This window comes from Gadus chalcogrammus, chromosome 8, assembly GCF_026213295.1.
Source record: "Gadus chalcogrammus isolate NIFS_2021 chromosome 8, NIFS_Gcha_1.0, whole genome shotgun sequence".
NCBI lineage: Eukaryota > Metazoa > Chordata > Actinopteri > Gadiformes > Gadidae > Gadus > Gadus chalcogrammus.
In genome coordinates this window covers 11,769,062-11,796,854 of record NC_079419.1, presented here as the reverse complement: position 1 = coordinate 11,796,854, position 27,793 = coordinate 11,769,062, and the positions used below count along the sequence as shown (strand labels likewise).

General features: G+C 48.7%; 2 protein-coding genes across 2 annotated transcripts in view; one reads left to right on the top strand and one right to left on the bottom strand.

The window, feature by feature from the left end:
* Positions 1-6,172, top strand: part of LOC130387686 (leukocyte cell-derived chemotaxin 1-like) — a 9,564-nt gene extending 3,392 nt beyond the window's left edge. The window contains exons 5-7 of the mRNA XM_056596891.1: positions 1,747-1,900; positions 2,493-2,608; positions 4,877-6,172. Of these exons, the coding sequence (XP_056452866.1) occupies positions 1,747-1,900; positions 2,493-2,608; positions 4,877-5,101 (495 nt within the window). The 3' untranslated portion in view covers positions 5,102-6,172. The remainder of the gene's footprint in view (positions 1-1,746; positions 1,901-2,492; positions 2,609-4,876) is intronic.
* Positions 6,173-6,966: 794 nt separating this feature from the next.
* sugt1 (SGT1 homolog, MIS12 kinetochore complex assembly cochaperone) lies at positions 6,967-27,541 on the bottom strand. The gene is made up of 13 exons (XM_056596318.1): positions 27,421-27,541; positions 27,288-27,336; positions 26,494-26,584; positions 24,875-24,944; positions 24,193-24,263; positions 23,225-23,278; positions 21,246-21,277; positions 21,018-21,052; positions 20,747-20,843; positions 17,576-17,683; positions 10,602-10,692; positions 9,661-9,833; positions 6,967-8,163 (listed from the first exon to the last, which is right to left on the bottom strand). The coding sequence occupies exons 1-13, from the start codon at positions 27,432-27,434 to the stop codon at positions 8,062-8,064; spliced, it is 987 nt and encodes a 328-aa protein (XP_056452293.1). The 5' UTR covers positions 27,435-27,541; the 3' UTR covers positions 6,967-8,061.
* Between the last annotated feature and the right edge of the window lie 252 nt (positions 27,542-27,793).

Below are 27,793 nucleotides of genomic sequence, written 5' to 3'. Positions count from 1 at the left end.
ACACAAACTTACACACAAACCAGAAATACACACACACACACAGACACATTTAATCATTCACACACACGTACAAACATACTCATACACCCCAACACACACATACACACACACACACACATAGACACACACACCACACACACACACACACACACATTTAATCATTCACACACACACACACACACACACACACACACACACACACACACACACACACACATACAAAACACATGCAAACACAAACATACACATACAGGCAAACAAAAACATAAACAAACACACACACACACACACGTATACACACACACTTATACACACGGACACAAGCAAACACAAAAATCCCACACACACACGCACACACACATTCAGTCATTCCACACGTACACACATACTCATACACAGGCAAACAAAAACATACATACACACACACACAAGGAGGTTAACGAATAGCGCTGGGCAAACATCTGTCTGGCGAGTGGCTCGCTGCTATAAGAGCCCCCCCCCCCCTCCGTTTCATCCCCCGCAGGGCTGCTGACAGGGAAGACTCACACTGCGTGTGTGTGTGTGTGTGTGTGTGTGTGTGTGTGTGTGTGTGTGTGTGTGTGTGTGTGTGTGTGTGTTGTGTTAGCAGAATCTCTCTCTCCACCGGATAGCTCATTAGTTTTTATCTGTGGCTATTAAAAAGAACGAGAGAGAGGAAGAGAGAGAGGGTGGAGAGAGAGAATGAGAGAGAGGTAGAGTGTCAAAGAGAGTGAAGTAGAGAGAGCGATAGGTAGAGAGAGAGAGAGAGAGAGAGAGAGAGAGAGAGAGAGAGAGAGAGAGAGAGAGAGAGAGAGAGAGAGAGAGAGAGAGAGAGAGAGAGAGAGAGAAAGAGAGAGGTAGAGAGGAGAGAGAGAGAGAGAGAGAGAGAGAGAGAGAGAGGCAGAGAGAGAAAGAGAGAGAGGTAGAGAGGGAGAGAGAGAGAGAGAGAGAGAGAGAGAGAGAGAGAAGAGAGAGAGGCAGAGAGAGAAGAGAGAGAGGTAGAGAGGAGAGAGAGAGAGAGAGAGAGAGAGAGAGAGAGAGAGAGAGAGAGAGAGAGAGAGAGAGAGAGCAAGAGGCAAAGAGTGAGGTGGAACGAGAGAGAGAAAGGTAGAGAGAGAGAGTGACACGAGAAGGGGAGATTGGGATGTTTCCTATTTTTAGTCCATAAGCGTCTCCATCCCTGAGATGTTTTTAATGAGTCTTGACGTGGCGCGGAGCAGCGACCTGTCTCCTAGTACAGACCGTACCGGGAAGGGGGGGGGGGGGGGTCTCTGTCGCTATGACAGCACGCCATGTCGCGATTAGCAGCGACGCTAATGTGGGTTAGAGAGTTTGAGCAGAGCAGGGGAACAGAGGTTTATTTTGAAATACATGAAGACCGATTCGGAGACTCGACAAAATGAGTGTAATATAGTGAAACACATGATGTCAAGCAAATTCCATGCCTTGAAAAGCTCTTTTTAACCACGATTATTATTATTAAAGCTAGGGAATAGGCACTTCAGATAAACCAGCCAGACTTAGCTAAATTTTGAAAGTATACTCACCTTTATATCAAGGCATTTGATTTATTGATTGCTGTCGAGATGTAAAGAATATTCGAATAAATATGAACAAAAAGTGCTTCTTAAATAAATTGCCGACCCTAGCTTTAACGCCACTTACTGGTTTCCCCTGCCTCTTCTGCTTGTAGACCTTTGTCATAAACCCTTCCCTCTCACCTTGTAGGAGGACGAGGTAATGCCGGCCAAGTTTGAGGAGGACTCCCTGATCTGGATTGCGGGCGACACGCCCCTCGCTGACTCCGCCTTCCTCAGCAGCAAGATCAAGGACTTGTGCGGTGACCTGCCCATCTTCTGGCTCCGCCCAACCTACACCTCTGGTAGGCCCAGAAACCGAGCGTCATGGTATAGTCATGGTCAGGGTGTCGGACTCACAGCAGCAAGGGTCTGGAGGTCTAACCAGTCGGCCATCTTGAGTCACATGCCCTAACCTCTGTCATTCCCTAAACTATGTTTATCTAAAGTTCCCTGTAAGTCTCCTTGCATCAAAGCAACCGTAGAAAGGCTGAAGTCGATCCATAGAAGGTGTCATGGTGACGGCTGATAGTCAACAACACCAAGACTGGAATTTAAGACCCAGTTTTAATTTTGTTTTGCTCCGTAACCACCAGTGAATTATAGGTTGTTGTTTGTTGTTTTATCCTCCAGCGCTTCTATTTATTTATTTTAAATACGCCGTTGGCTGGTGCACTAACAGATATTTACTATCAATTGATGTCACATAAAAAAAAGGAAATGAGAGCGAACGTCGCGTGGCTCTGCCAAATCCCGTGGCAGCTCATTCGTTCTCCTTTAATCTCCTCGTTAAATACAACGACCCGACAAATGAGGGGTCGCGACCCTCGCACTGAGGCTCAGGAGGATGAGGATGATGATGATGATGATGATGATGATGATGGTGTACCCCCGCAGGCGGACAGAAGAAGAGGAGTGCCGACGAGGCTCAACGCCGCCGCCGTCGCCAGGCCCCGGGATTGGAGGAGGAAGAGGACGTGGAGGCGGAGTTTAACCCGGAGAACCCCTACCATGTGAGGCTCTCAAACACACTGTTGGCTCATTGGCTCGTTCCTGAGTAGCCGGGTCTAGAAATCCACAACCGGATCCATGTTATTTTCGACCAATCACGACACAATATTCATGAAAATATGTTCTCTGAGGGAGGAGATTGTAATGCGTAGTTCAATACAGGCTGAGATCGGTCGTCATCTTTGGATCTTGTTCTGGATTTCTGCATTTAGGTTTTCCAAATGTGGTGTGTAGCCTGGAGCAGCGGAACATTGGTGGTCTACTGGGGGTCTGGTCTACAGGGGGTCTGGTCTACTGGGGGTCTGATCTACTGGGGGGTCTGGTCTACAGGGGGTCTGGTCTACTGGGGGTCTGGTCTACAGGGGGTCTGGTCTACTGGGGGTCTGGTCTACTGGGGGTCTGGTCTACTGGGGGTCTGGTCTACAGGGGGTCTGGTCTACTGGGGGTCTAGTCTACTGGGGGTCTGGTCTATTGGGGGTCTGGTCTACTGGGGGTCTGGTCTACTTGGGGTCTGGTCTACTGGGGGTCTGGTCTACAGGGGGTCTGGTCTACTGGGGGTCTGGTCTATTGGGGGTCTGGTCTATTGGGGGTCTGGTCTATTGGGGGTCTGGTCTACTGGGGGTCTGGTCTATTGGGGGTCTGGTCTACATGTGGTCTCCATGTGGTCTGGTCCATTGGGGGGTCTGGTGGTCTAATGGGGATCTGTTCTGTTGGGGACCCGGTGGTCTATGTGGGGGCTACACCTGGAGAGGGGGTCTCTCACAGCTGGCTGAGCACTGGCAGATGCTGGGGGTCACACGGGGGAGGGCCCGGGTTCAGGGGATACGCTCTCGATTCAGAGTGTGTGTTGGTCTGCATTTGCTCCTTCTTTATGTGTGTGTATTGCCGCTTTTCCACTGCATGGTACCAGCTCGACACGACTCGACTCGACTCGACTCAGCTCGCCTTTTTTGCGTTTCCACCGCGATCTAGTACCTCAAGTGGCTGCTTTTTCTAGTACCGCCTCGCTCTAGGTTCCAAGCGGCTGAGCCGATGCTAAAATGTGACGTCGGCAGACGGCCGGCCACTGATTGGCCAGAGAGTGTGACGAAGTCACGAGAGCGACATGGCAACCATGCTGGTAACGATAGAACAGCCATAGTAGCGCCGCAGCCAACATATTCCACTTCTTCAACATGCCAGCTAATAATACGAACACGAATACCATCGCATCGATGTTCTCCATTGTTGTTATGTGGGTTCTGTCCATGTGTGGGTTACGTAGGTGTTGTTTGCGTCGCGTACAAAAATACGTCACGGCCCTTTCGCGCAGACGACCCCGCCCACGTCCCGGAGGTACTATTTGCGGTGGAAAAGCACCCGCGCTGCTACCGTGTCGAGTCGTGTCGAGTCGTGTTGTGTCGAGTCGAGCTACATGTGCGGTGGAAAAGCGGCATATGTGGGATGCGTTTCTCAAGACCCCCCCCCCCCCCCCTCCTCTCCCCCCCTACACACACACACAACCCCCCCCACACACACACACTGAACACACACACCAAACACACACACCAAACACACAGGCCAACCAAGCAAACATACAAACACACACTTTTTATTTTAGAAGTTAAAGCTCTGTGAATAATTCTGGGCGTGATTGCACCCCACCCCACCCCCTCCCACAGTCGCCATGCCCCCCTCATGCCCTCGCCGCACAACCCTACACACACACACACACACACACACACACACACGTCCCTATGCTAGGGCTCCGGCTTGCTAATCCGCCCCTGTCCCTTCCATCCCCCCCTATGAGAATGAAGCGTACACACCCCCCCTCCTACAAACACACACACACACACACACACACACACACACACACACAGTGTCTTGACAGGCGCAGACGAGGGGGTGGGCTCGCCGAGGCAGGCGGCAGGGTGGGGGGGGGGGGGGGGGGGGGGGGTGTGGGGGAGAGGCTACAGCGAGCTGCGTGCCTTGAAAAAGAAAATATTTGACAACAAAAACCAACATCTGACGAGTTGCCCTCCCCGCCGCCTGTCGGAAGGCATCTTTAATTGGTCTGAAACGCGGCGCTCCCGAGCATCACAACAAAAACAACAACGGCTGCGGCTGCGGCGGCGGCGCGGGGCTGTGCTCACTTCCCCCCCCGAAAACCCCCGACCACGCCTGTATGTGCAATGACCACAGAACGACTACGACTGCTGCTGCTCTCCCTCTCATCATCTTCTTCTTCTTCCCCATCCCCCCCCCCCCCCCCCCATCCCCCCTTACAGAGAGGCCTGGAGGGCGAGGAGGGCACCATGACCTTCGACCCCATGCTGGACCACCTGGGTATCTGCTGCGCCGAGTGCCGGCGGAGCTACACCCAGTGCCAGCGCGTGTGCGAGCCCCTCGGCGGCTACGAGCCCTGGCCCTACCACTACCGCGGCTGCCGCGTGGTCTGCCGCGCCATCATGCCCTGCACCTGGTGGATGGCCCGCATCCTGGGCGTGGTCTAACCCGGCCACACCCACACCCCCGGCCGGGTCGAGACCCCTCTGAAGGAGCCCGGAGTGTCGTTTGGGGAAAGGAGGATTGCAAGGAGAGTGGGAGGGGGAGGGAAAGGAGGCGGGGTTCCGGGGAAACGTCTCCCCCCGGCCCCGCCCATAGAGTTTACGTGAGCGGGTGGCGCAACATGGGTTTGAATGTTTGATACCAGGTGCCTTATGATCTGTCCGCTGTTTTTAAAAGTCTTTACTTGTACATTTCAACTGTTTTTTTAATGTGTTGGCTACTCCCTTTTTGTCCAAAACTATCTGACTCAACCGAAGGGCGTATTTTTTTTGCCATTGACACTTACACGTGGGGTCATAGGTCACAACACACAATGGGTTACCAACCTTGAGGGGGAGAGTGGGAGAGCGTGCGAGTGGGGTGTCTATTTCGGTTGAGGTGTCGCTGGCTGCTCAGAGCTTTCCGGAAGCCTGTCCGCTGGGCTGCGCAGTACAGGGAATCTAGGACGCAACGCGTGTTGCGTGTAGACGGTGCTTCCATCCGGCCGCATCACCGCTTAGTGAATAATCAAACGCTCGTCTAATTGAAGATGAATAAAAATTAATAGCACCGTTTTATAGACCGCGGGAAAAACAGAGTTAACTTCTTAACATTCAGTGAACCCATTAACGATCCGGCGGGTTCGCGTCCGCGTAGTGAGGTCTGTAAAGCTCCACGGAGCAGATCCAGGGTATCTGAAGGTATTTATAATTTAGTTTTTTTTGTCGATCATACTTGATCGACAAAAAAATACATTAATGATGAATGATGCATTTTCAAACCTGTTTCATTTTAAACATAAATGACTCCAGTGAAAAAGGTCTACTGTCTGCCGTGTGTGAGTGAGCTAGTGTCATTACCTTCCAGCACACCTATGAAACATTTCTCTTTTGCTTCTGTGTAGCCAACTCACACACACACTCTACACAAATATACATACAAAATATGTTTTTTTCTAGCAACGTATATTTATCTACATTAAAGAAACAATTTGTCAGTGCAATATCAATGAATAAAGTATTTCTTTTCTTTTAAAAAGGAAATTTGTTCTGCCTTTAATAAATGTCCTGCAAGTGTCACCCACAATGCACACAGAGACACCGTCCTGTTTCCAGGGCTATGAAACAAAAGGGACATCCACTCCGACTCTTATCCCCGGGATGTGTCACATCTGGTAGTGTCCCAGCAGCGGCTGAGCAGAGGGGGGACATTCTAGAACCCTTCCACGGCTCCAAGTTCCATTTCCAGAACTCTTTAATGAGACTAAAGACCCCGTGCAGCCGTCACACTTCCCCAGATCTTACCCACGATGCAAAGCGCTTAGCTCCGTTTGATGTCACAGAAGCCTCTGCTCCGGGCTGGAGAAGAAGGGAGGGGCGGGGGGGTAGGGTGAAGGCGCTGTGTGTGCGTGTGCGTGTGTGTGTGTGTGAGAGAGAGTGTGCGTGCATGTGTGAGATAGGGTAGCGCTGGAAAGGCTATAGATTCCACACCCGGAGCCACGCGATGGGGCGTTTGATCGTCACGAGAGATGAAACGGAGCGCTATGAATTTAATGTCGACACACTGGGAGCGAGCTGCTTGATGTGGTTTTGTCGACTGATCCATATTAATGCTGGCGTGCGTGCGTTGCCGGCCCGGGCTAGAGCCACCGTGCATACGTGACGCTGGGGGAAGCACGTAATGGTGTTCCAGCCGCTCCCCATGACTGCTCAGACCCAGGGCCCGGAACATGGATCTCCTCCCTCCTCACCCCCCACCCCTCGGTATTCTGGCAGCCCGCCCGCGTTGTGTTGAATGTCCTTTCCCTGAGGCCTCTTGTGAAGGGTTTGGTAACAAAATAACAGAAGGGTGTGCGAGCCAAACGGTATGTCCTTTTGCTTTTTATTCTTATTAATATTTACACCCAGGGTTAGTAGAATCACGCTAGAGAAGGACAGGGCCATGGCACCCCATTGGTTGGCCTGGCTTGAAGCCATCGCCCGATTGGTTGGCATGGCTTGAAACCATTGCCCTCATTGGATGGCATGGCTTGAAGCCATCGCCCCATTGGTTGGCATGGCTTGAAGCCATCGCCCTAATGGTTGGCATGGCTTGGGAGACTCCACGGTTCTAACCAAGCTCCAATAGTTTGGTTATAATCCTATCAGGACCCCAGCCCCTCTCACTGTGTAGAGAAACGGCACTAGAGAAATCAACCACGCATACTGAGACGTCATCCGTAGGGGTCTACAATGAATCATTAAATCTTTCTATTTATTTTACACAAGGGCAGGGGGTTCAATGGCAGCCCCCCTCCCCAGGTCCCAGTAGGAAAGGCTTGGTAGGCGATCAAACAAAAGGAGTCCAAAAATAAACACTTTACTGTTCCGCTGCCGTTTCTTCACTAGAGCCCACAATACAATTTTCATTTCTCCTACAAATCAGATATGATGATTCACCAGAACGTACACAAAAAGGTCTCCAGGTCTCCACCCCCCGCCCCCCTGTGACCCCCCCCCCCCCACGGCCCGGCGTTCCATGGCTGCTTCCCGGAGCGCGGCGAGGAGCATCTGACTTTATGTGGCTCCGTGGTTCCTGCCCGGGGTCCGCTCGGCTGTGGCGACGGCCAGACACACCGGCCCGACGGCCCTCGGGGACAGACGGCAGAGAGGGGGGGGCCCCCCTCCCCCCCGAGTACAACATGGCGGGCATTCAGGAGCAGTGACCTCCACTAAGGAGAGGTGGTGGAGGATAAAGGAGAGAGAGGAGGAGGGGGAACAGAAAGAAAGGATAAGAAGGACAGCGAGAGAGAGAAAGAAAGAGCAGGAGCGATAGAGAGAAAGAGGGAAAGAGCAGGAGCGATAGAGAGAAAGAGGGAAAGAGCAGGAGCGATAGAGAGAAAGAGGGAAAAGGAGAGAGCGAGAGAGCGAGGGGCCTGGAGGGCTGCTCAGTACTTCTTGAACTCTGCATCGTCGGGCGGACTTATATCCACATTTCTCTTGCCCACATCCGTCCAGTTGGTGCTCAGGACCGTACCACCTGACTCCATCTGGGGGGGGGGGGGGGGGGGTGATAGAGACACAGTTCAGGTCCAGGACGCTGAGTACGGAGCCTCACGACTACCCAAAAGCCTCTCCGGGTTTTAACAGTGGTTAAAAATGGTGGACTGGCGGCTTCCAGCTGCAGCTTATTCATTTCCATTTTATTGGAGGAAAAGAGTCGCTGGGATGTAATTATAGATGGTAGAACTAATCACGGATAATGTTCTGTTTTCATGGCCGCGGTCTGATTTCAAATTTCCGCTCAGCATCTCCTTGCCGCTTGTTTTTAAAAAAAACACATCCACATTAATTAAGTGTATGAAGGAACAGAACTTTTTCGGGCCGCCTAACAAAGGCTCATTAATCTGGTTCACTTTAAAACACACAAAGGAATTGGCAACCAACCCTGAATGCTAAAAAATAATAATAATGCGTCTAGTCCAAATCCCGTGCTTTGTCTAAAGTTTGAGAAAGGATTCTTTTAATATTTTTGTTTGTGTTTGCCAAGCGGAGATTCTGTCACTTCAAATTTATGGACGCACATTAATCCCACCACCAACCGGGCAGAAGCTTTTAGCTCAAACCTAAAACCCAACGTTTTTTGCCACCAAATGAGGTAATTTATTCAGCTTTTGGTGAAGAAAATCTGATTCATTACAATGTTGTATGAACTATAGAGAAGACGCTGTTATCCAAAGTGAGCATGTGATTTGTATTTAGATGCAGGTTGTTCATGAGCAGGTGGGGGTTAGCCATCCTAAACAAAGATGTCGAGGGATAACCAGGAGCCTTCCGTCTTGGGAGGCGCCCGGACCGCGAGGCAATCCTCCCACCTGTTAGTGACCAAAGCCCCCCTGGACCTCCAGTCTGGGGGGGCCAACCATCGGGGGCTCCCCTGGCCTCACTGAAACATTGGTTGCTGCTATAATCTGGGGATGGTTATCCTTACAGCGCTGTCCGTCTCAGGACAGAACAAAGGGCACTATAGCTATTGTCAAAGATCACATATTATACCACCAGGTGTGTGATTAGCCGTTACAAGCCGTTGAAAAGCGGCCCTTTCTGACATCACAAGTGGGCGTGTCCACCTAGATGTGTGCTGGGTATATCAGTCTACCAGCCTACCCAGTGGAGTGTAGCAAACGTTGCTCATCTATCCGTCTGACATCTAGGTGGACACGCCCACTTGTGTCAGAAGAGGCAGATTTTCACACCGGCTTGTAACGGCTAATCACTCACACCTGGTGGTATAAAATGTTACCTTTAATGTTCACGGCAGCCACGATGCTCTCGGGCATAATCGGCCCAACGAAAGCGTCTTTGACTAACAAACATTGATAACGGGTGTTTCAGGGGAGCCAGGAGAGACGGTGACGATGTTTTGATCACAGATCTGATCGCCCTTTAACCAATGGCTCCAACAAGCCGACACCAACATCGAAAACAACCAGCGTTTGACGTCGCCGGCGGCGGCGATGCTGGATAACGATTGGCGTTCTACTTACGAAGGACTTGTTCATGGCGCGCTTGACCTCATCCGAGCCGTCCGAGTAGATCTGCTGGAAGAGCTTGTTGAGTGCAGCGTCGCCCTCCAGCTTCTCCTGCTTCTCCTCCTCGCTGATGTCCACCACCATCTTGTCCCACTTGCCCACACTCTGGGAGGACGACGGGATCTCGTCTAGGGGGGAGGGGGGGGAAATAGCATCGGTCAAACGACGAGTGGGAAACCGTCCCAAGGTTTTCCCGTTGTCGGCGTTCTGTTCGGTCTGGAGAACGTCGCGTGGCAACAGAAGATACGGTCGGCGGCGACTTTTTCGCCGTGAACCCAGGCGGAAGACATCCGTATCAGAGCCGTGTCCGGCCGGGGGCTGACTTGTAGCGCCGCCGCGGAAATACTAAACAACAAAGAGATAACCTACGTTCATGCAAGTCACGTTACGCCGTTTTCGGGAGATTAATTCGAGCCGGGGCGGCAGGCGGGTCGCTGCCTGTTCATTCAAGGTGACGGCCAAAAAAATAGATAAAACTTTTAACTTTTTTACGAATCCAATCTAAACATCTCTTCCACACCCCGAAGCTGACAAGGACAACTTTAACTGCCCCCACACACACACACACACAGCCTTACGTAAGTACTACTCGTGACAGTAATGGACGGGCGTAGGTAGGAGTGTAAATCCTGAGTCATCCTGAGCCATCACACCTCTCTCTCACCCCTGCCTACCTTCAGGGTCGACCTGATGAAACGGCAGCAGAGCGAATGCTGTGTTTCATCAGGGAAATAACACATAACACAACATAGGAGAGGGAGAGGGAGAGGGGGAGGGAGAGGGAGAGGGAGAGACGAAAAAAGAGGAGAAGGAGAGAGTGAGCGAGAGAAAGACAGCAATGGACAGAAAGATAGACGAGAAGGAAGAAAGAGAGAGAGAGATGGTTTTATACTGACTGGGGTTGAAGTGCTTAATGGTGGGCTCCTGTCCTTCTCCTTCCAGCTTCTCCCACCTGATGGCTTCCATCTTCTTCATCTTGATCTCCACCTGAGGAGGAGTTTGTGTAGGAGGAACAGGAGGAGGAGCAGAACGGGATGCACATGTTTAGAGAGTTCATCATTTGCGTTCACTCTTGGGCCGTCATGCTTCGTCCTCCGCAGCCTTGTAGCGGAGCGTGAGCCCAACACAGCTGCAGGAGATGAACACAGCCTTGTTACCAGGCCAGCGGGAGCTGCTGCCTGCTGACAATAGGCCGTCGCCCTGACAGTGTGTGTGTGTGTGTGCGTGTGTGTGTGAGACAGAGCGACTCGGGAGCGCATCAGTGGGTCTATGCCGGGGCACAGCTCAATCTCAGACCATTCTGACAGAAATACTGCACTAACGAGTTGTCTGACAGCCAGGTGTGTGTGTGTGTGTGTGTGTGTGTGTGTGTGTGTGTGTGTGTGTGTGTGTGTGTGTGTGTGTGTGTGTGTGTGTGTGTGTGTGTGTGTGTGTGTGTGTGTGTGTGTGTGTGTGTGTATTCGTCTCGCACGTGTGGGTGTGCGTGGGTGTGAGGGATGCTAACTCCTCGCAGCAGCATCTGGGCCAAATCATTAAACCACCAGAATAATGGTAGAGCGAGGAAAACTAGGAGCGAGGAGAACGAGGGTGTGACACACACACACACACACACACACACACACACACACACACACACACACACACACACACACACACACACACACACACACACACACACACACACACACACACACACACACACACACACAGTGTTAACGCTGAGCCCGGTTGACAGGCTACATGCCAGGCAGACACGCAAGCTGCAGTGTGTGCCGTACACCAGGGTGTGTATGGGATTAATATGTAAAACATCTGTGTGTGTGTGTGTGTGTGTGCAATCAGCGCCGGTGTGTCTGTGCAATTACAGAACATTTCTGCTCTGCTGGGCAATGAGATGATTCATTTATGAAGGTGTCGACAGAGAGACAGCATAGGGACGGAGAGAGAGACAGACACAGAGACACACACGAGAGAGAGAGAGAGAGAGAGAGAGAGAGAGAGAGAGAGAGAGAGAGAGAGAGAGAGAGAGAGAGAGAGAGAGAGAGAGAGAGAGAGAGAGAGAGAGAGAGAGAGAGAGAGCATAGGGACGGAGAGAGAGAGACAGAGAGAGAGCACAGGGACAGACCGAGAGAGACAAAGTGAGAGAGCACAGGCACAGAGAGAGACAGTGAGAGTGAGAGCACAAGGACAGACAGGTAGAACGGGGACCATTAAGGGGAGAGATACGAAAATAGAAACACAGGCAGGTAGCAAGAACAACAGATTGAGCAAAGGATGGATGGAGAGGTAGAGAGTTGGGCAAGACAGAGGTATAGTGAGAACGGGGATTAGAGGAAGAGAGAGAGAGAGAGAGAGAGAGAGAGAGAGAGAGAGAGAGAGAGAGAGAGAGAGAGAGAGAGAGAGAGAGAGAGAGAGAGAGAGAGAGAGAGAGAGAGAGAGAGAGAGAGAGAGAGAGAGAGAGAGAGAGAGAGAGAGAGATGGCAGAGAGAGACAGAGAGAGTCAGAGAGAGAGGTGGGAGTGAGGAGGCGTGCAGCAGGAGACCGTGTGTTCAGCAGAGGTGAGCGCTCTTCCAGGTGCTCCTACACTGATAGATCACCCGTGTGTGTGTGTGTGTCTCTTGGTGCAGCTCAGCGTGACTGTATGTGCGTGGAGATAAGTGGTGTGGGCCATGCACTTTCCCCGTGGTGGGCATGAACCTCTGTGTGTGTGTCTGGGTGTGTACAAGTGTTCCATAAGCATACAACATTAATCTGCTGCCACATCTGTGTTAAAGGCCACGCAATGCCCCTCTGTTTGTGTGAGTATGTGTGTGTGTGTGTCACAGACGGGGGCAACAGCAACTAAAATGATGTGACAGCAAAGCCACAAACAGGGCAACCACCCACAGAAGCCTAGGGGCCAAAGACCCCCCCCCCCCCCTCTCTCTCACACACACACACACACACACACACACACACACACACACACACACACACACACACTGTTGGGATCAGCTGTCGCTACCGTTTTATGCTTTCGGAAATCTCGACGGATCCCAAAACAAACATCTGGACTAAACATGTCTTTGTTTTATCACTGATTGAGTCACCAGAAGGTCTCTGCAGCCCTCTGACAGACAGGCTAAGTGAAGCAGAGAGATGCTAACAGGCCAAGTGAAGCAGAGACATGCAGAGAAAATGAGTTTGGAACCCCGGGAGTGAGTGGCACAGCGGAGAGCTTGGAACCATTGTGTTGCGGTGGTGCATCTGTGTCTTTGTGGTTGTGTATCTGTGTGCGTGTGTGTGTCCGTCGGTTCTGATCAAACACACTGGTGTGTAATTGGCTCCCTGTTGCCGCGGTGACCCTTGGGGTTGGAATGTCTGTCAGGGTGGAGGACAGGAGGAGGTCGTTCTGACGATAATGTGCTAAGGCCAGCACACACACACACACACACACACACACACACACACACACACACACACACACACACACACACACACACACACACACACACACACACACACACACACACACACACACACACACTGTGAGAGGGTATTTAGGGTACACTGTGTATATGTGCAGCTTCCGTGCAGGTATTTACATTGCATGTGTGCGTTTTTTTTGTGTGTGTGTGCGTGTGTGGCTTAGCCCCTGCCTGCTAACTTTTTTGAGGAGATGAAGCGTAAACAGAGTGGAGGGCAGCCTATTAGAGGGTAGCACCCAGAAGGAGAGAGAGACAGAGAGAGAGAGAGACAGAGAGAGAGAGACAGAGAGACTCTGACGCAGAGACAGCGAGAAAGAACCGGAGCAAAACACAGAGAGACAGATGGGGAGATAAACAGTGCCAGAGAAAGAGGGAGAGAGACAAGAACAGAGTGCGAAAGAGAGAGGGAGAGAACAGGGGACAGAACGACACGGCGAGAGAGATGGGAAACCTTAGAATGAAAGAGGAAAGAGAGGTATAGAGTGAAATGGACAGAGCGAGAGATAGAGAGAGAGAGAGCGAGAGATAGACCGAGAGACGGCAAGAGAAAAAGCGAGAGACAGACAGATAGACAGACAGAGAGCAAGAGAAAGAGAGGAGATATGGAGATAGGGACACATAGACAGAGAGAGTGGGAGACGTGAAGACAGACAGGGAACTCAACAGCTCAGGGGACAGAGCTCATTACGCATGCAAGTCAATGTGCTGATTCAGGAGGTTCATCTGACCGCGCTCCCCAGCTTCCCACCGCCTCCATTAAACCCCATCACAAATAAATAAATAAAAACAACCCATTTCAATCCAACACGTATGGAGAAAGATAAGCCAGCCCCTTAGCTGCATATATGCATGTCAGTGCCCCCCAACACACACACACACACACACACACACACACACACACACACACACACACACACACACACACCTAACCCGAGTCATTTCTATTCAGCATTCCCTTCTCGACAAGAATGCTGCTAACCTGTGTGTGAGCATGTGTCTGTGAGTGTGTGCGTGAGTGAGTGGGTGAGTGTGTGCGTGTGTGCGTACGTGTGTGTAGCCCCACAGACCCGTGGAGCCCAGTGGACCAGAGAACACTCGGGGCTTTGTGATGGAGAAGGAAAGCTTAGACCATGGCCCCCCCACCTCTCCAGCACCTCCACCACCCCCAGCCTCCACCTCTACTCCCACCACCCCCACCCCCACCCCCCCAACACCTCCTCCCAAAGCTCGGATGAGTGTCAATGTTATCCCCGCGGTAGCTGTGTGTGTGTGGGGGTGTGTCTGTGTGGGTGTGTATACACCTGTGTGTATGTGCAAGTAAGAGAGAGCAGTGAAGGGGGTTTGACAGATAAGGAGAGCGAATGCGAGAGGAAAAGGAGGGAGGAGCGAGAGAGAGAGAGACGGATAGAAAAAGCGACAGGTCAGGAGAGAAAGGGAAAGCGAGAGGAAGAGAGAGAGCGAGTCAGGTCAAGAGAAAGTGGTTTGTGTGTGTGTAAGTGTGCATGTGAGTCATTGAGTGACAGAGAGACAGACAGACAGAGAGAGCGAGAGATAATGACAATGAGAGAAAGAGAGAAAAGCAAAGAGATTTGAGAGAGAGCGAGAGCAAGAGCGAGAGAGACTAAGCCCCACCCCCTGGTCTCTCTCAGACTGAGCTCTTGTTTAAGCTGCAGCCCACGTGCGCTGTCGGCATGGCCTGTCCACTGTTGCCATGGAAAAGGGAGTGAATGAGTGATGTGCGCGAGTGGGAAACTTTGAACAACTTGGTGTGTGTGTGTGTCTGTGTGAGTAAATGACCACTCATTGCATGTGCTTTTATTTTTTCTGGCACAGGAACTCTTTAAAGAGCGGGTGGAGGGGAGAGGGAGAGAGGGAGAGAGAGAGATGGGGAGAGAGAGAGGGAGAGAGAGAGAGAGAGAGAGACTCTTTTGGTTCTGCTCTTGCGTTCCCAGAAACAGTATGTTTCTGTTGTGACCACCTGAATACATGAATACTCCTTGCTCTCTGAGCAGAGAGCAAGGAGTATTCTTGTTTTCAGGTAGTCTCAATGGAAACCATGATTAGAAATCATTATTATCCATTAGCAAATATCCTTATTAGAAAACCTTTATCATGAGCCTTTATGATGGCTATTGTGCTCTGTGAATGGAGGCTTCTCAACAGACATTTTTAAGACCAAAGAAACAATGGTTTTTGGCTCTCATAAAACGAATGAAAGGGGATTTTGTAAAAGAGCATCCACCAGATAAATCTGCGCTGGCTTTTGTGTGCTTGGCTTGACAGTTTTAAAAAAACTACACTCAGCACGCAGTGTGTATTAGAAGTGACATCAAGAGCAACATTAATTAATATTGCCAGAGGCTGATCTGTCCAATTTTGAATTTGATCCAAGGACCATCCCAGTCACAGCTACGAGCGAGGCCAAATATTCACACAATCGCGATCTCTGACGGAAAAACCTCGTCCATAATTTCTGCGGCAAGCCAGGGCTGCCAATAATTAAAACAACCAGATAAATCACAACTTTTATGAAGATGGATTAATGGGCTTTCTTGGGGGACACGACAAGAATGCCAATACCCACATAATTCAAATAAAGGGGTTTATTATTTAAATATACACATTTGTTACGATCATTCTTAGTGCTTTAATGCCTTCAAAACAGTGATGACGGACAGGGAAATTGATTGAAAGCGAGGGGGGGGGGAAGGACGTGTAGCATAGGAACGCAGAGGTCAGATCGAACCCGGGGTCACCGCCGTTTGTATCGACTGTGTGGTTAGCGCGCTGGCGGGTCGAGCCACAGAGCTGTCCGTCAAATGAAAGGATTTGAATGGGGATGGATGGGACGGGACAGGTGGAGAGTCTCTAATGGAAGCCCTGAGCCAGCACTCATCCAGCCGGCCCGGGAGCTCTCGCTCTCTCGTTCTCCCTCTCATTAACCCACATCCTCCTGAACACACACTAATTTAGCTCCCGCTAAAACGGACCCGTCCTCCTCATTAGGCCCGTTATCACCTTCCACGGCGCCAAGGAGCCCTCAGAGGACGGGGGCTTTGTGTGTGTGTGTGTGTGTGTGTGTGTGTGTGTGTGTGTGTGTGTGTGTGTGTGTGTGTGTGTGTGTGTGTGTGTGTGTGTGTGTGTGTGTGTGTGTGTGTGTGTGTGTGTGTGTGTGTGTGTGTGTGTGTAAAGTCAAGGTCCTCACCAGTAAAATGTGTGTGTGTGTGTGTGTACCTTCACATGCATGAGTGAATTGGGAGTGTGTCGATTTTTCTTCTTCCTTTTTTTTTAACAAAAGCTCGAAGCTCCCCCTAATCGCCCGAGAGATGAACTGGGGCTAACCAATCAGCATGAGCAAAGTATGAAAAAAAAAAATAAGCCCCAGAATTCCCAACTCCCCTATTAGCCTTCAACTCCGCTACACGTTTTTAACCACTCGGCTACAGGTTTTAAACAGTATTAAAAAGGAATTTTAAAAAGGAAGCAACCGCCAACCCCCTCCCTGTCTGGGGCGCGGAGTAGCTTTAGATTTTAATCTGGGGGTGGTAACACCGAGTATCAAAGAGACCATCACAGGTGTCGGTGTGATGCTAAAGCCGTTGTATCGCTAAGGATTTACTTCTGCTCTTTTTAATTACATCCGAGGATGTGATAAGAGGCTCATCCTTCAAACAGAACCCAGCAGTACGCAATCAGATTGGGTGCCGACTCAAGGTAGAAGTTGTATTAGCAGCGGTACGTAGAATGCTCAAGCGGTAAGCTGTGTCCGTAGCCGCCTTGAAGGATAGCATGCTAAAGCAGTAAGCTATGTCTGTAGCGTGTAGCCTGCTCGAAGGATGGTTCGCAAAGCAGTTAGCCTTGTCTGTAGCATGTAGTCTGATTGAAAGCTAGCTCCCTAAAGCAATAGCCTGTGTCAATAGCATATAGCCTGCTCGGAGGATGGTACGCTTAAGCGGTTAGCTGGGACTCTAGCGTGTCGCGCTGCTTGCAGGCTAGTTCCCTAAAGCAATCCCCCGTGTCTATAGCATGTTGCCTGCTAGGGGGATGGTACGCCAAAGTGGTAAGCGGGGACTGTAGCGTAAGGCTAGCGCGCTCAAGCAGTAACATATCACCCACCTAGTGCTAGCAGTGACCTAAAGCAATAAGCCACAGGAGCAATGTCAAGTGAGCTTAGATGGGTGTCAATGTTATCCTAATCCTAGAGCTAGCTAGGTAGGGGTGTGTGCGTGTGCGTCTGCACGCACGTGCGTGCATGCGCGCGTGTGTGTGTGGGGGGGGGATTGACGAGAGTTTGATGGAGCGACAGGTCAAGAGAGGACAAGGGGCTGTGAGTGATGGGTCAGGAGAGAGGGACGGACGGAGAGCGAAAGGGGTAGGGGTGTGTGTGTGTGTGTGTCTGGTACCTTGGTTGTAAGGACCTTGAAGGTGCTCTGCTGGGAGACGATGGGGTGGAGGAGGTGGAGGTCGAGGCTGAAATTGTCCCCTGAGGTCAAAGGCACCGTCGCCGAGAGCTGGACAGAGGAGAGGGGACACACAGTGAGACCGGACACACACACACACACACACACACACACACACACACACACACACACACACACACACACACACACACACACACACACACACACACACACACACACACACACACACACACACACACACACACACACACACACACGATGGATTGACTCGCTGTTTTATTTTTGAGAAACTTTCTCTTTGAGGTATTTTTTGTGTGGAGTGAAAGGCTGCATTAGGAAAGTTACAGTCAAGGGTTTTAAACAAACCACCCTTAAAAATATATGAAATATTCAACACACTACCCCGAAGCTCAATTCAACACCCCCTTAGCACTAATCACAAATAAGCTTATTAACCGAGTTCATTTCATCACCAACAGACCCCTCCCCCACCCGTAGCGCTCCAGAGAAACCCCCCCTCCGTACCCAAGCGGGCAGCGTACTCGTCGCGGACAGGAAGGCTCTACAGCTCGCCCAGCTGCCTTTTCAGCACTTCTTGCGCCTCCAAGGTTTTGCATGACTTTTTAAAAACAAGGTGGTTGTGATAACTCAAGAGTTGTTCCGGAGATCTGAGTTCTGATACACCCGTCTCCATGGAGACGCCGCTGCTCTTAGCCTACTCGATCGTTCCGTCGCTCCATGACCCAAAACCTGACCGGGTCTGGTTGAAGAACACAAGTTTGTCTGCAAAAACGGCCAAGTAAAAATGAAGCATTTTGCAAAAACAACCACAGATATATGATTGAAATGACACCAGAACAGCATCAAGAGCAGATACGGATGGACAGGCAGAGAGAGCGAGGGAGACAGAGAGACATAGAGAGAGAGCAGGACAGAGAAGGAAAGTGTCAGCGTGTCCATGGGAATATTCGTCCGGCCTGGCGTCACGCCAGCCGGTTCCCCGTCTCCGTCGCCCACGGCCAGGGCGTGACCGCTGAGGGACGGAGGATGCGCACGTGTGTGTGTGTGCGTGTGCGCGTGTCTGTGTCTTGACGGAGGCTGCAGACAGCTCCTAACAGCCTGTCACTCAAAGGGGGGGGGGGGGGGGGGAATGAGGGGTGGGCATCAGGACCACAGCTGGGGGACTCTCCTCAATGCCTTCATCTCTCACTCTTCCCCAGAGTGAGTGATGACTCACCAAGTACGACTATCGCTTCCTACAAAGCCCGCTTAATAGATACACGTGTAGATCGGGTACTTCTGGCGTCTCCGAAATGTTCGCTGATATGTGGTGTGATTGTACTCCCGAGTCAGGATGAAGGTTTTAATGTGTGAGCCGTGCCCCCCGTGCGTAATCGCAGACCCCTGGGGTGATGTCAGACCAGCCACCCCCCAGGGTTGGGTCTCTCCTGAGACCAGCCCTTGGGGTTCATGGTTGGCAGTGCGGTGCTCCAACCGCCCGCGGGGTCCCAACCACCACTCGGCGTCCAAAGAAGTGCTCGGAACACAAAGTACGCTGTCGTGGTAAAGCACGAGTAACGAGGGGGTGTCACCGATTACCCTGACGCTTTCTGACTTGCACATGAAAGGGGGGGGGGAAGGGCCTTTGAAAAGTTAAAAAACTAAAGAACACCCTCAGGAGATAGAATGTAAAAAAGAAAGAAGAAAAGAATAACATTAAAAAAGGATTCTAAAAAAGGTTATAATTCATTTAAAATTCGACAAATAATCGTTTAATATTCGGTGGTTGAATTCCCGTACACGACTCTTGGGCACATAACCGACACGGAGCGGGTCACCGGTGCAGATAATTGGAAGTGCCGTCATTCAGATCCAGCAGCCCTCGTGCGAGGTGCAGAAAACACCTTCTGCCATACATATACAGCAGCCATACATAAAGTGGGAGGCAGGCCAATCATCGCCGCCCATTACATCCTGCAATTTTTCGTTTTGCTTTCGATATAAATTCAGTTTGCTGTTAAGTGAAACACAAAGCCGTTCCCCACTGGGGGGGGGGGGGGGGGGGTGCAGTTACCCTCCCCCCTCACTCCCCCCCTTATCCTGGAAAAGGAGCGAGGGAACGCAGAAAGGAAAAACAAGGAACGAGACCAAAGAAAGGGAGAATAAAAGGGAGCTTCTCCCTTCCTCTCTCCCCGGAGGGCTCTTCCACTGATCCTAGCGCTGCTTCGCTCTCCGACTACACTCAATTAGCAAGCTGGGAACCCGGAGAGGGTAAACTGCTCTCAGATCTGCACTTGGGGGACGGGGTAACAAGGCACCACTGGAGGTACGGTTGTCTCCCCTGGGGACTGGGGAAAGAGTGTGATTCACTGCGTGTGTGAGACACACAGTGAGAATAACTATCTAATGCCTTTCGCCTCAGGACACCCCTCAAAGTCCTATGATTTTCCTTGTGTTACATGCACAAAATGAGTGTGCATGGACACACACACACACACACACACACACACACACACACACACACACACACACACACACACACACACACACACACACACACACACACACACACACACACACACACACACACACACACACACACACACACACACATTATTTGATGCTTGTTTGAGGTGTGTACTGAATGGTTTTAAGAGTGTTGTTGTTGGCTGGCTTTAAGTGTGTTGTGGCTGGTTTTAAGTGTTCTGTGGTTCAATTTTAATGTTACGTTGTGCCTGGTTTCAGGTTTGCTTTGGCTAGTTTTAAGAGTATTGTTGTGGCTGATTTTAAGTGTGACCTGGCACAATTTAAGTGTGTTGTGGCTGGATGTAAGAGTGTTGTTGTGGATGGCTTTAAGTGTGATGTTGCAGCTGGATTTATGTGTGTTGTAGCTGGATTTAAGTGTGTTGTTGTGGATGATTCTAAGTGTGTTGTTGCGGCTGGTTTCAAGTGTGTTGTTGTGGCTGGTTTTGAGTGTGTTGTAGTGGCTGGTTTTGAGGGTGTTGTAGGGGCTGGATCTAAGTGTGTAGTAGCTAGTTCAAATTTGTTGTGGTGGCTGGGATAAAGTGCATTGTGGCAGGGTTTAAGTGCATTGTGGCAGGGTTTAAGTGCGTTGTGGCTGGTCTTTAAGTGCATTCAGGAGTGAGAACATACCCCTCTCTCTGCAAAGTTCACAGACACTCCATCCTTGGGGACGTTTTTGGCCATGATCGTCACAATGACTTGAGACTCTGTCTGGTACCAGTCGTATCTATGGAAACCGATCAGTACAGGACCAGACACAATAACATACACAGGTTGGTAACACAGTATGTTTACACAGCAGTAACTGTAACTAAGAAATATAATTATAGAAAAACACTATGAAATATTCACACATGCTGAGATTTCAGGCTTGTAACCCGGGGGTTAAATATGTTCTTACTTGACAGGAGGAGGCGTAGTTGTCTGTTGGTCAGTCTGACGGGGAATAAAACATGAACATACATCATAAAATAAGCATGTGTTATGTGTTAATGTAAAAGAGATGAAGAGTTATTTCAACAACAAACAACATCTTCATGGCAAAACAGTTCCTTGTGGGCAGTGTGGCCCCAGGCTCCCAGTAGCCCAGAGCAACAGTGCCCCCCGGTGGCTAGGTAGAGACACTCACCCTGTCCGAGCTGTCCTTCTGACTCTGTTGCTCTGGAGAAAAAGAGAGAATAAATATATGAGAGAGAGAAAATATATATACACAAATAAATAAATAAAATGTAGATATAAATGAGAGCGAGACAGAGAGAGAAACGGAGACAGAGGTGGAGACAGAGACAGAAAACGAGACGAAAAGAGAGACAGGGACAAAGACAAAGACAGAGAGCAAGAGAGTGAATATACCAATTGTTAACGAATACAGACAGTGAAAATCCGTATTGGGTTATTTTTTGTAATAAAATAAAATGCGTTCAATTTCCATGAGGAGGACAATGCGCCAGCACATCATCATTCATCTCGCCCTTCATATAATAGTTAGCCTACATACGGTGCGCACCCCAGCTGCAGCTCCTGTGATGCTCACAGCTGGGGCTGCTCCGCGAAAAACACTTGAGCACTGACTCCGGCATAAACATACACACGGTTACCTTGCGTAGCCCGCGCTAGATAAACCCACACCAAATAATTACACAGCGGATTGGATCCGTTAGAGATAGAATAAACAGAAGAGAACAAAACAACTCAGTCCGATCCACTTTGGATTTGTGCAGGAGGCGGACCCAACCGCGTAAACAAGCTCTCCATATCGGCTGGTCGTTACACATCCAGCATAATTCAGGCAACTCCCTGCTCGGAGCTGATCAAAGGCCTTGCTTTCATGTCAAAGCGTGCTACCGTTTACTAATCAATCACCCGCATACACTTGTTTACCAGCGCTGCTGACCCGCCCACTACAGGCCCAGCGAGCCCGGGTCTGTCCTGAGCAGTTAACCAGCACGTTGTCATGCATTATTTAGCCAGCTCATCAGAACCCCTGAGACACGTGTGTACGTGTGTGTACGTGTGTACGTGTGTACGTGTGTGTGTGTACGTGTGTGTGTGTGTGTGTGTGTGTGTGTGTGTGTGTGTGTGTGTGTGTGTGTGTGTGTGTGTGTGTGTGTGTGTGTGTGTGTGTGTGTGTGTGTGTGTGTGTGTGTGTGTGTGCAATCAGAGAAACATTCATGATGCTTCTAATGTCCGGAACGTATTCCAAACAGGGAAGACAGAGGTTTGGGATGGGAAGGTGTGTATGTGATGTGTTGTGTATGTGATGTGTTGTGTATGTGATGTGTTGTGTATGTGATGGGTTGTGTATGTGATGTGTTGTGTATGTGATGGGTTGTGTATGTGATGTGTTGTGTATGTGATGGGTTGTGTATGTGATGTGTTGTGTATGTGATGGGTTGTGTATGTGATGTGTTGTGTATGTGATGGGTTGTGTATGTGATGGGTTGTGTATGTGATGTGTTGTGTATGTGATGTGTTGTGTATGTGATGGGTTGTGTATGTGATGTGTTGTGTATGTGATGTGTTGTGTATGTGATGGGTTGTGTATGTGATGTGTGTATGTTGGGGTACCCAGGAGCCCTGTTTGTCAGTGGTGCAAACACAGTGCCGGTGGAAACCTGCCAGGGTGGTTCTGGTGGAGAGACGACAGCAGCCAGAGTCGGGAGGGGGGGGGGGGGGGGGGGGGCACACTTCTTTCATGTAGCGGGGCGGAGACTTACAGCTCGCTCACACGCACATGGGGCATATAAAGCAGGCGTGAGGGTACGGAGCGGGAGGAGAGGGTGTTGGGTTAATTTCAGCTTGTGCTTTTGAACATCACACTGAAGACATGCCATGGGGGCAAGCGTGTGCGCGCGCACGCATGCATGTGTGTCAGAGATGAGGTAAACAAGCGCACGCACACACACACACACACACACACACACACACACACACACACACACACACACACACACACACACACACACACACACACACACACACACACACACACACACACACACACACACACACACACACACACACACACACACCCTTTGATGGGGTCTTTAGCAGAACGGTTTTAGCAGAACATTGCTGGAATTCAAAAAACAAATATCGTTTACTTACTGCCAATCATCTCTTCGCTGCGCTGGATCCATATCTGAAAGGATTTGTCAGAACCTGAGGAACACAGCAAGGGGAAGAGCATGGCTTATGATTCGCATATTTAAAGTCTGTTGCCGGGCAAGGTTTCAGTTTCAAGCACTTTCAAGATTCCTGTCTGGCGTTTTTTTCCCCGCCCTATATCGCAATCAACAAAGCTCTTCCAAGGTCATTCCTTTCCAATATCTCGGTTGGCATGTGCTTGCATGACAGACGGGGTGGGAGACAATGTCCTCTCTGAAGTCAATAAACCCACCATTTCCCTGCCTCGGAGAGCAATGCCTCACACAGAGGCCGTTCAGTTCATTGGGATGTCAGTGATGAATGAGGAAACATGAGATGAATGCACAGAGGCACTTACTCACACCAGTAGGATGTAAGTAAACATGATTTGTGATCCGGATCACTACGGCGGCCTGCTCTGAATAAATGTGCATCCAACAGGGATATGAAGGGACCTGGAGTCGTATGTTTACTAGCAGAACACATGAATAAATAAAATGAGCTATTAAGCGCTGGTGATTAGTGACTTGGTGTCGATATTGAGTAAGGTACTGTATTCATTTATTAATGTTTTTTTTTTTTTTTTTTTAATAGCTTTACTGTCCTCTTATTCTGAGGTGTTGACTCCCACATTTCCCATTGAGGATCAATAGAGTGAATTAACAACAAAGCAATTATAGCTTATTGTTTTTTGATTTGGGGATACCTGAATAAAATGGACTACAATTCCCATCCGGAGAAACTACAAAGGATAAAAAGGATGAGCATTCTAGGATGAACATCAAGCCCTTCTACATCTGATGGAGGCATAGGACTGATAAAAAATAAAAAGAGGGAAGGACACTCGGAGGGTAAGGAAGTTTAGTGCACGATGATGTCATACCCTCTTCCCCCCCCCCCCCCCAGACGTTGGGCCGGTGTGTACTCACTGTCCAGCTGAAGGCCCTGAGTGAAGGCTGCATGTGATGACTCATACTGGGTCAGGTGGTACTCTGCTATTCTGCAGGCATACGGGGGGGAAGAGAGAGCGAGAGCGAGAGCGAGAGAGAGAGAGAGAGAGAGAGAGAGAGAGAGAGAGAGAGAGAGAGAGAGAGAGAGAGAGAGAGAGTTAAGTGGTTGAATCCATTAGGGTAACATTACTGTTACTCTTATGAGAGGCTGCAACATTGAAAGTTTGTCCTTGTACAAGCTTCCTTACAGATTAATAATTAAATATAGACAGTATAATATGAAAAAAGCTGCCTGTTCATCTTTGATCATCTGTGCCAGATCTGTATTTTATACCATAAATGCAACTGGGGAACAGCTTATTCATAAAAACGTTGTTTATTTATTACTTTCCAAAGCCCATTCGCTGTGGTCTTATATGTATAAACATCTTGTAACTTATAATTATTATCAGGCCTTGCACTGTGTGTTTATTTTTCTACAATTTGCCGCTGCAACAGCAAATTGTAAATGTGAATTCCCTTCACAGGATTAACAGTGTCATCATTTCGTTATTTCAACGTATACTCTAAATACTACAAAAATCTTGCAGAACTTTTAAATATGATACGGGAAATGCAATCAATAATTAAAAATAAGTATGCGTGACTCAACAAAACGTACCCTCTCCGCAGGAAGGCCAATGGAAGGTTGGGTTTCAGGTGACTGGCTCGCTTGGCATCGTCAATGGCAACTATTCAAACATAAGCACGCACACACACAGCATCATCATACATCAGTATTAATTTTCTTAGCTTAGTAGAAGCTTAGTTTTCGTGCATATTCTAGTTTTTCTTTAAGTATTTTCTGTCTATCGAACAGCTGAGAGGCCCTTGTATTCAGCAGTGGCTTTTTTATTGTCACACACACACACACATACACACACGCACAGACAAACACTCTTTAAATTTCGGCTCCAGCGGTACAAAAAGAAAAACGGACACTAGAAGGAACGGATTAAAACCTAGTTTACTGTTTCATTACAGAGATATTCAGCCAAAGATGAACTAGATTGCGCGGGTGGATAAAGCTTTCAGAAGGTGATTTTAATGAGTGTATTTCTAACACGACCTATACAGCCACTGTTTACAGTTGACTAGGGTTTGCCGTCCTGTTATTAAGCACCACCAACAATGTTTGGTCGAAACAAATATAAGGCCAAATAATTTAAACTACCCTTTTGCCGCGTCTTTAGATATTTCATTTTATTTTTTATTTTACCAGGAATAATCCCATTGAGATTCAGAATCTCTTTTACGAGGGAGTCCATATTCATCCAAAGTGTGATCTGTGAGCCTTGTTTGGTTTAGAACTCGCATTTTCCCCCTTTCTTAAGTAACAGCGAAGCATATTAAGTTAGGAAAACCACTAGAATAGTTGATCACAGCTTCCCTTGAACCAACTTAATGACAAGTAAAAGGTCTAGCTGGGCATAGCAACAGGTCAGCATCGGGGCTTGTTTCAATGAGTTTCTTTTTCTACACAACAGCGAAAGACAATCATCTTTCTGCCATGCAAGAGGCCGACAGTGTTTCATTGAGCAGAAGAATAACATTGTCTTATGATATTATATTGTCTATAATCAGCTAAAGTGAAATTTATAGACTTAAAGTGATCGGAATATGTTTTGAAGTAACGCAGTGTACACTTTGCAGACAGTGTACAGTACACTAGAAGTAGCTGTAATTTTTTAGTTTAAAAACATGATGTATTTATTCAAAAATACAAAATGGTCAAAAATAAAATGTTCAAATATAAAATAATCTACAGATATGTATCCAGCTGTTCTATAAAATCTAAATAAATAAATCTAAAACTTGATTATATTAGTTTAGTGATCGTTTGACGCTAAAATCGAAATTACAATCAAAATTCGATCACCCAGCCCGAATGTTTGTGTGCACTATTTGAGTAAAATATCTAGCCAAGGCAGTTCATATGCACCAACTTGTGTTGACCAAAAAAAAAGATACAGCTATGGGAGTTGCTAAAAACTCGTTTGGAATTCAATGGATCACCAGCTGCCCAAAAACACGCATGCACAGCGACCCAGAGTGGGTTGAACTGAAATCATGGCTGATTTACATCTCAACATAGACAATGTCTTACAATGGACTTTGGGAATTAACCCCAGTACATGTTAGCAGGGATACCAGCACTGTAGCCAGTCCATATGCTGCCCCTGACCATGGTGGTGTAATGGAACATATATCTCTTGAAAACCAGTTCTAAAGTGAACTCACGGCTGTAGTTTTTGACGAGTATGTGGGCATAGGCACGCTGGCACAACCACTGTGCATTGTCGGAGCTAGCTTCCAAGGCCTCATTCAACTCCTGTAAGAAATTAAGATTTGCACATAGTTAGCTCTCATCTTTGGTTCATCAAACCAGTAACCAATATAAAAGTGTTCTGGTCGGATAGTGGTTGTACAACTTGCACAGGTTCTAGAAATTAATTTATAATGGATCATTATTAATGCACTTGCAGTGTGCTGCTTTTCTGACAAACAATGTTTAGGCATGTGTGAAGCCATAACAAAAAAAAAGATCTATCGCAAAAAACAAACAAGGAATGCATTTTCCCAATAGATAGTGTGGGTAGTTGCTATTATATGGAATAACTTCCTTCGGCAACAATACTTCACTATACACTTCCCACAGTATGCATGCAGTATTTATTGACAGCAATCTGGAACAGGGCTGTGCTATTGACAGTCTGACTACTTTATCAGCGTTTAGTGGCGTATGTTTACATTTTTTAAAATAAGTCACCGGCAGCTAGTAAACTAGCGGTTCATGTGGTTTAATCTGCGTGATTTGGATTGACGACAACACCGTAAACAGAGAGCTAACGGTGGCTAGCTAAAGATAACGTAGCCTCATAGCTACAGTACAATGCTAGCCAACACTGACGTAAATGGATGTATAAAATAAATCACTAGATACACTCGCTGAAATGTGTGTTAACGGTAACCGACATAACCCTCGGTTAAACTCTTGAAAGCTAAAGGGGAGATTGAAGTTGTCTGATGTTTACCTCCAGAGCTTTCTGAGGGTCCTCGTCAATGAAGCTATCGGGAAAACTGCTATAAAAGGAACAGAGACAAACCATCAAGACATTAGATACAAAGGTTAAAATACAAATCATCATGTGGGTTTGTGTTACTTGCCGTTCGGCAGCCATGTGTTTGAAAGAGATGTGGAGGAGTAGTCCTGTAGTAGCAGGAAAGTTCTAGACAACACGAGAGTGATACAGAAACCACAGCAACAACTCGTGTGGGTGTGGGCCTGTCAGTGCTACGCTGCTCCGGTTGCAATTGCATCTCCTAGCGGCCTGGCGGAATGATGCGACTACGCATCCGCTTGTCAGAAAGAAACGGTCAGAAAATAACGTCGAATTGCTTTCGCTTACTTACGTCGACGTCCATATCAAAACAGTTATTACTGAAATACAATTGTTTTGTGACTTATTGAGTTGAACCTTAATTCTCATTAGCTGCACTCGTTAATCAATCTACTCTTAGTAAGGCTAAAATTATACAG

Coding starts and splice junctions, on each gene's coding strand:
- sugt1 (XM_056596318.1), bottom strand. Junction 24,264..24,874: donor TTGGCCTTCCTGCGGAGAGG/GTACGTTTTGTT, acceptor GTATGCCTGCAG/AATAGCAGAGTACCACCTGA. Junction 9,834..10,601: donor CATTAAGCACTTCAACCCCA/GTCAGTATAAAA, acceptor CCTCCCCCCTAG/ACGAGATCCCGTCGTCCTCC.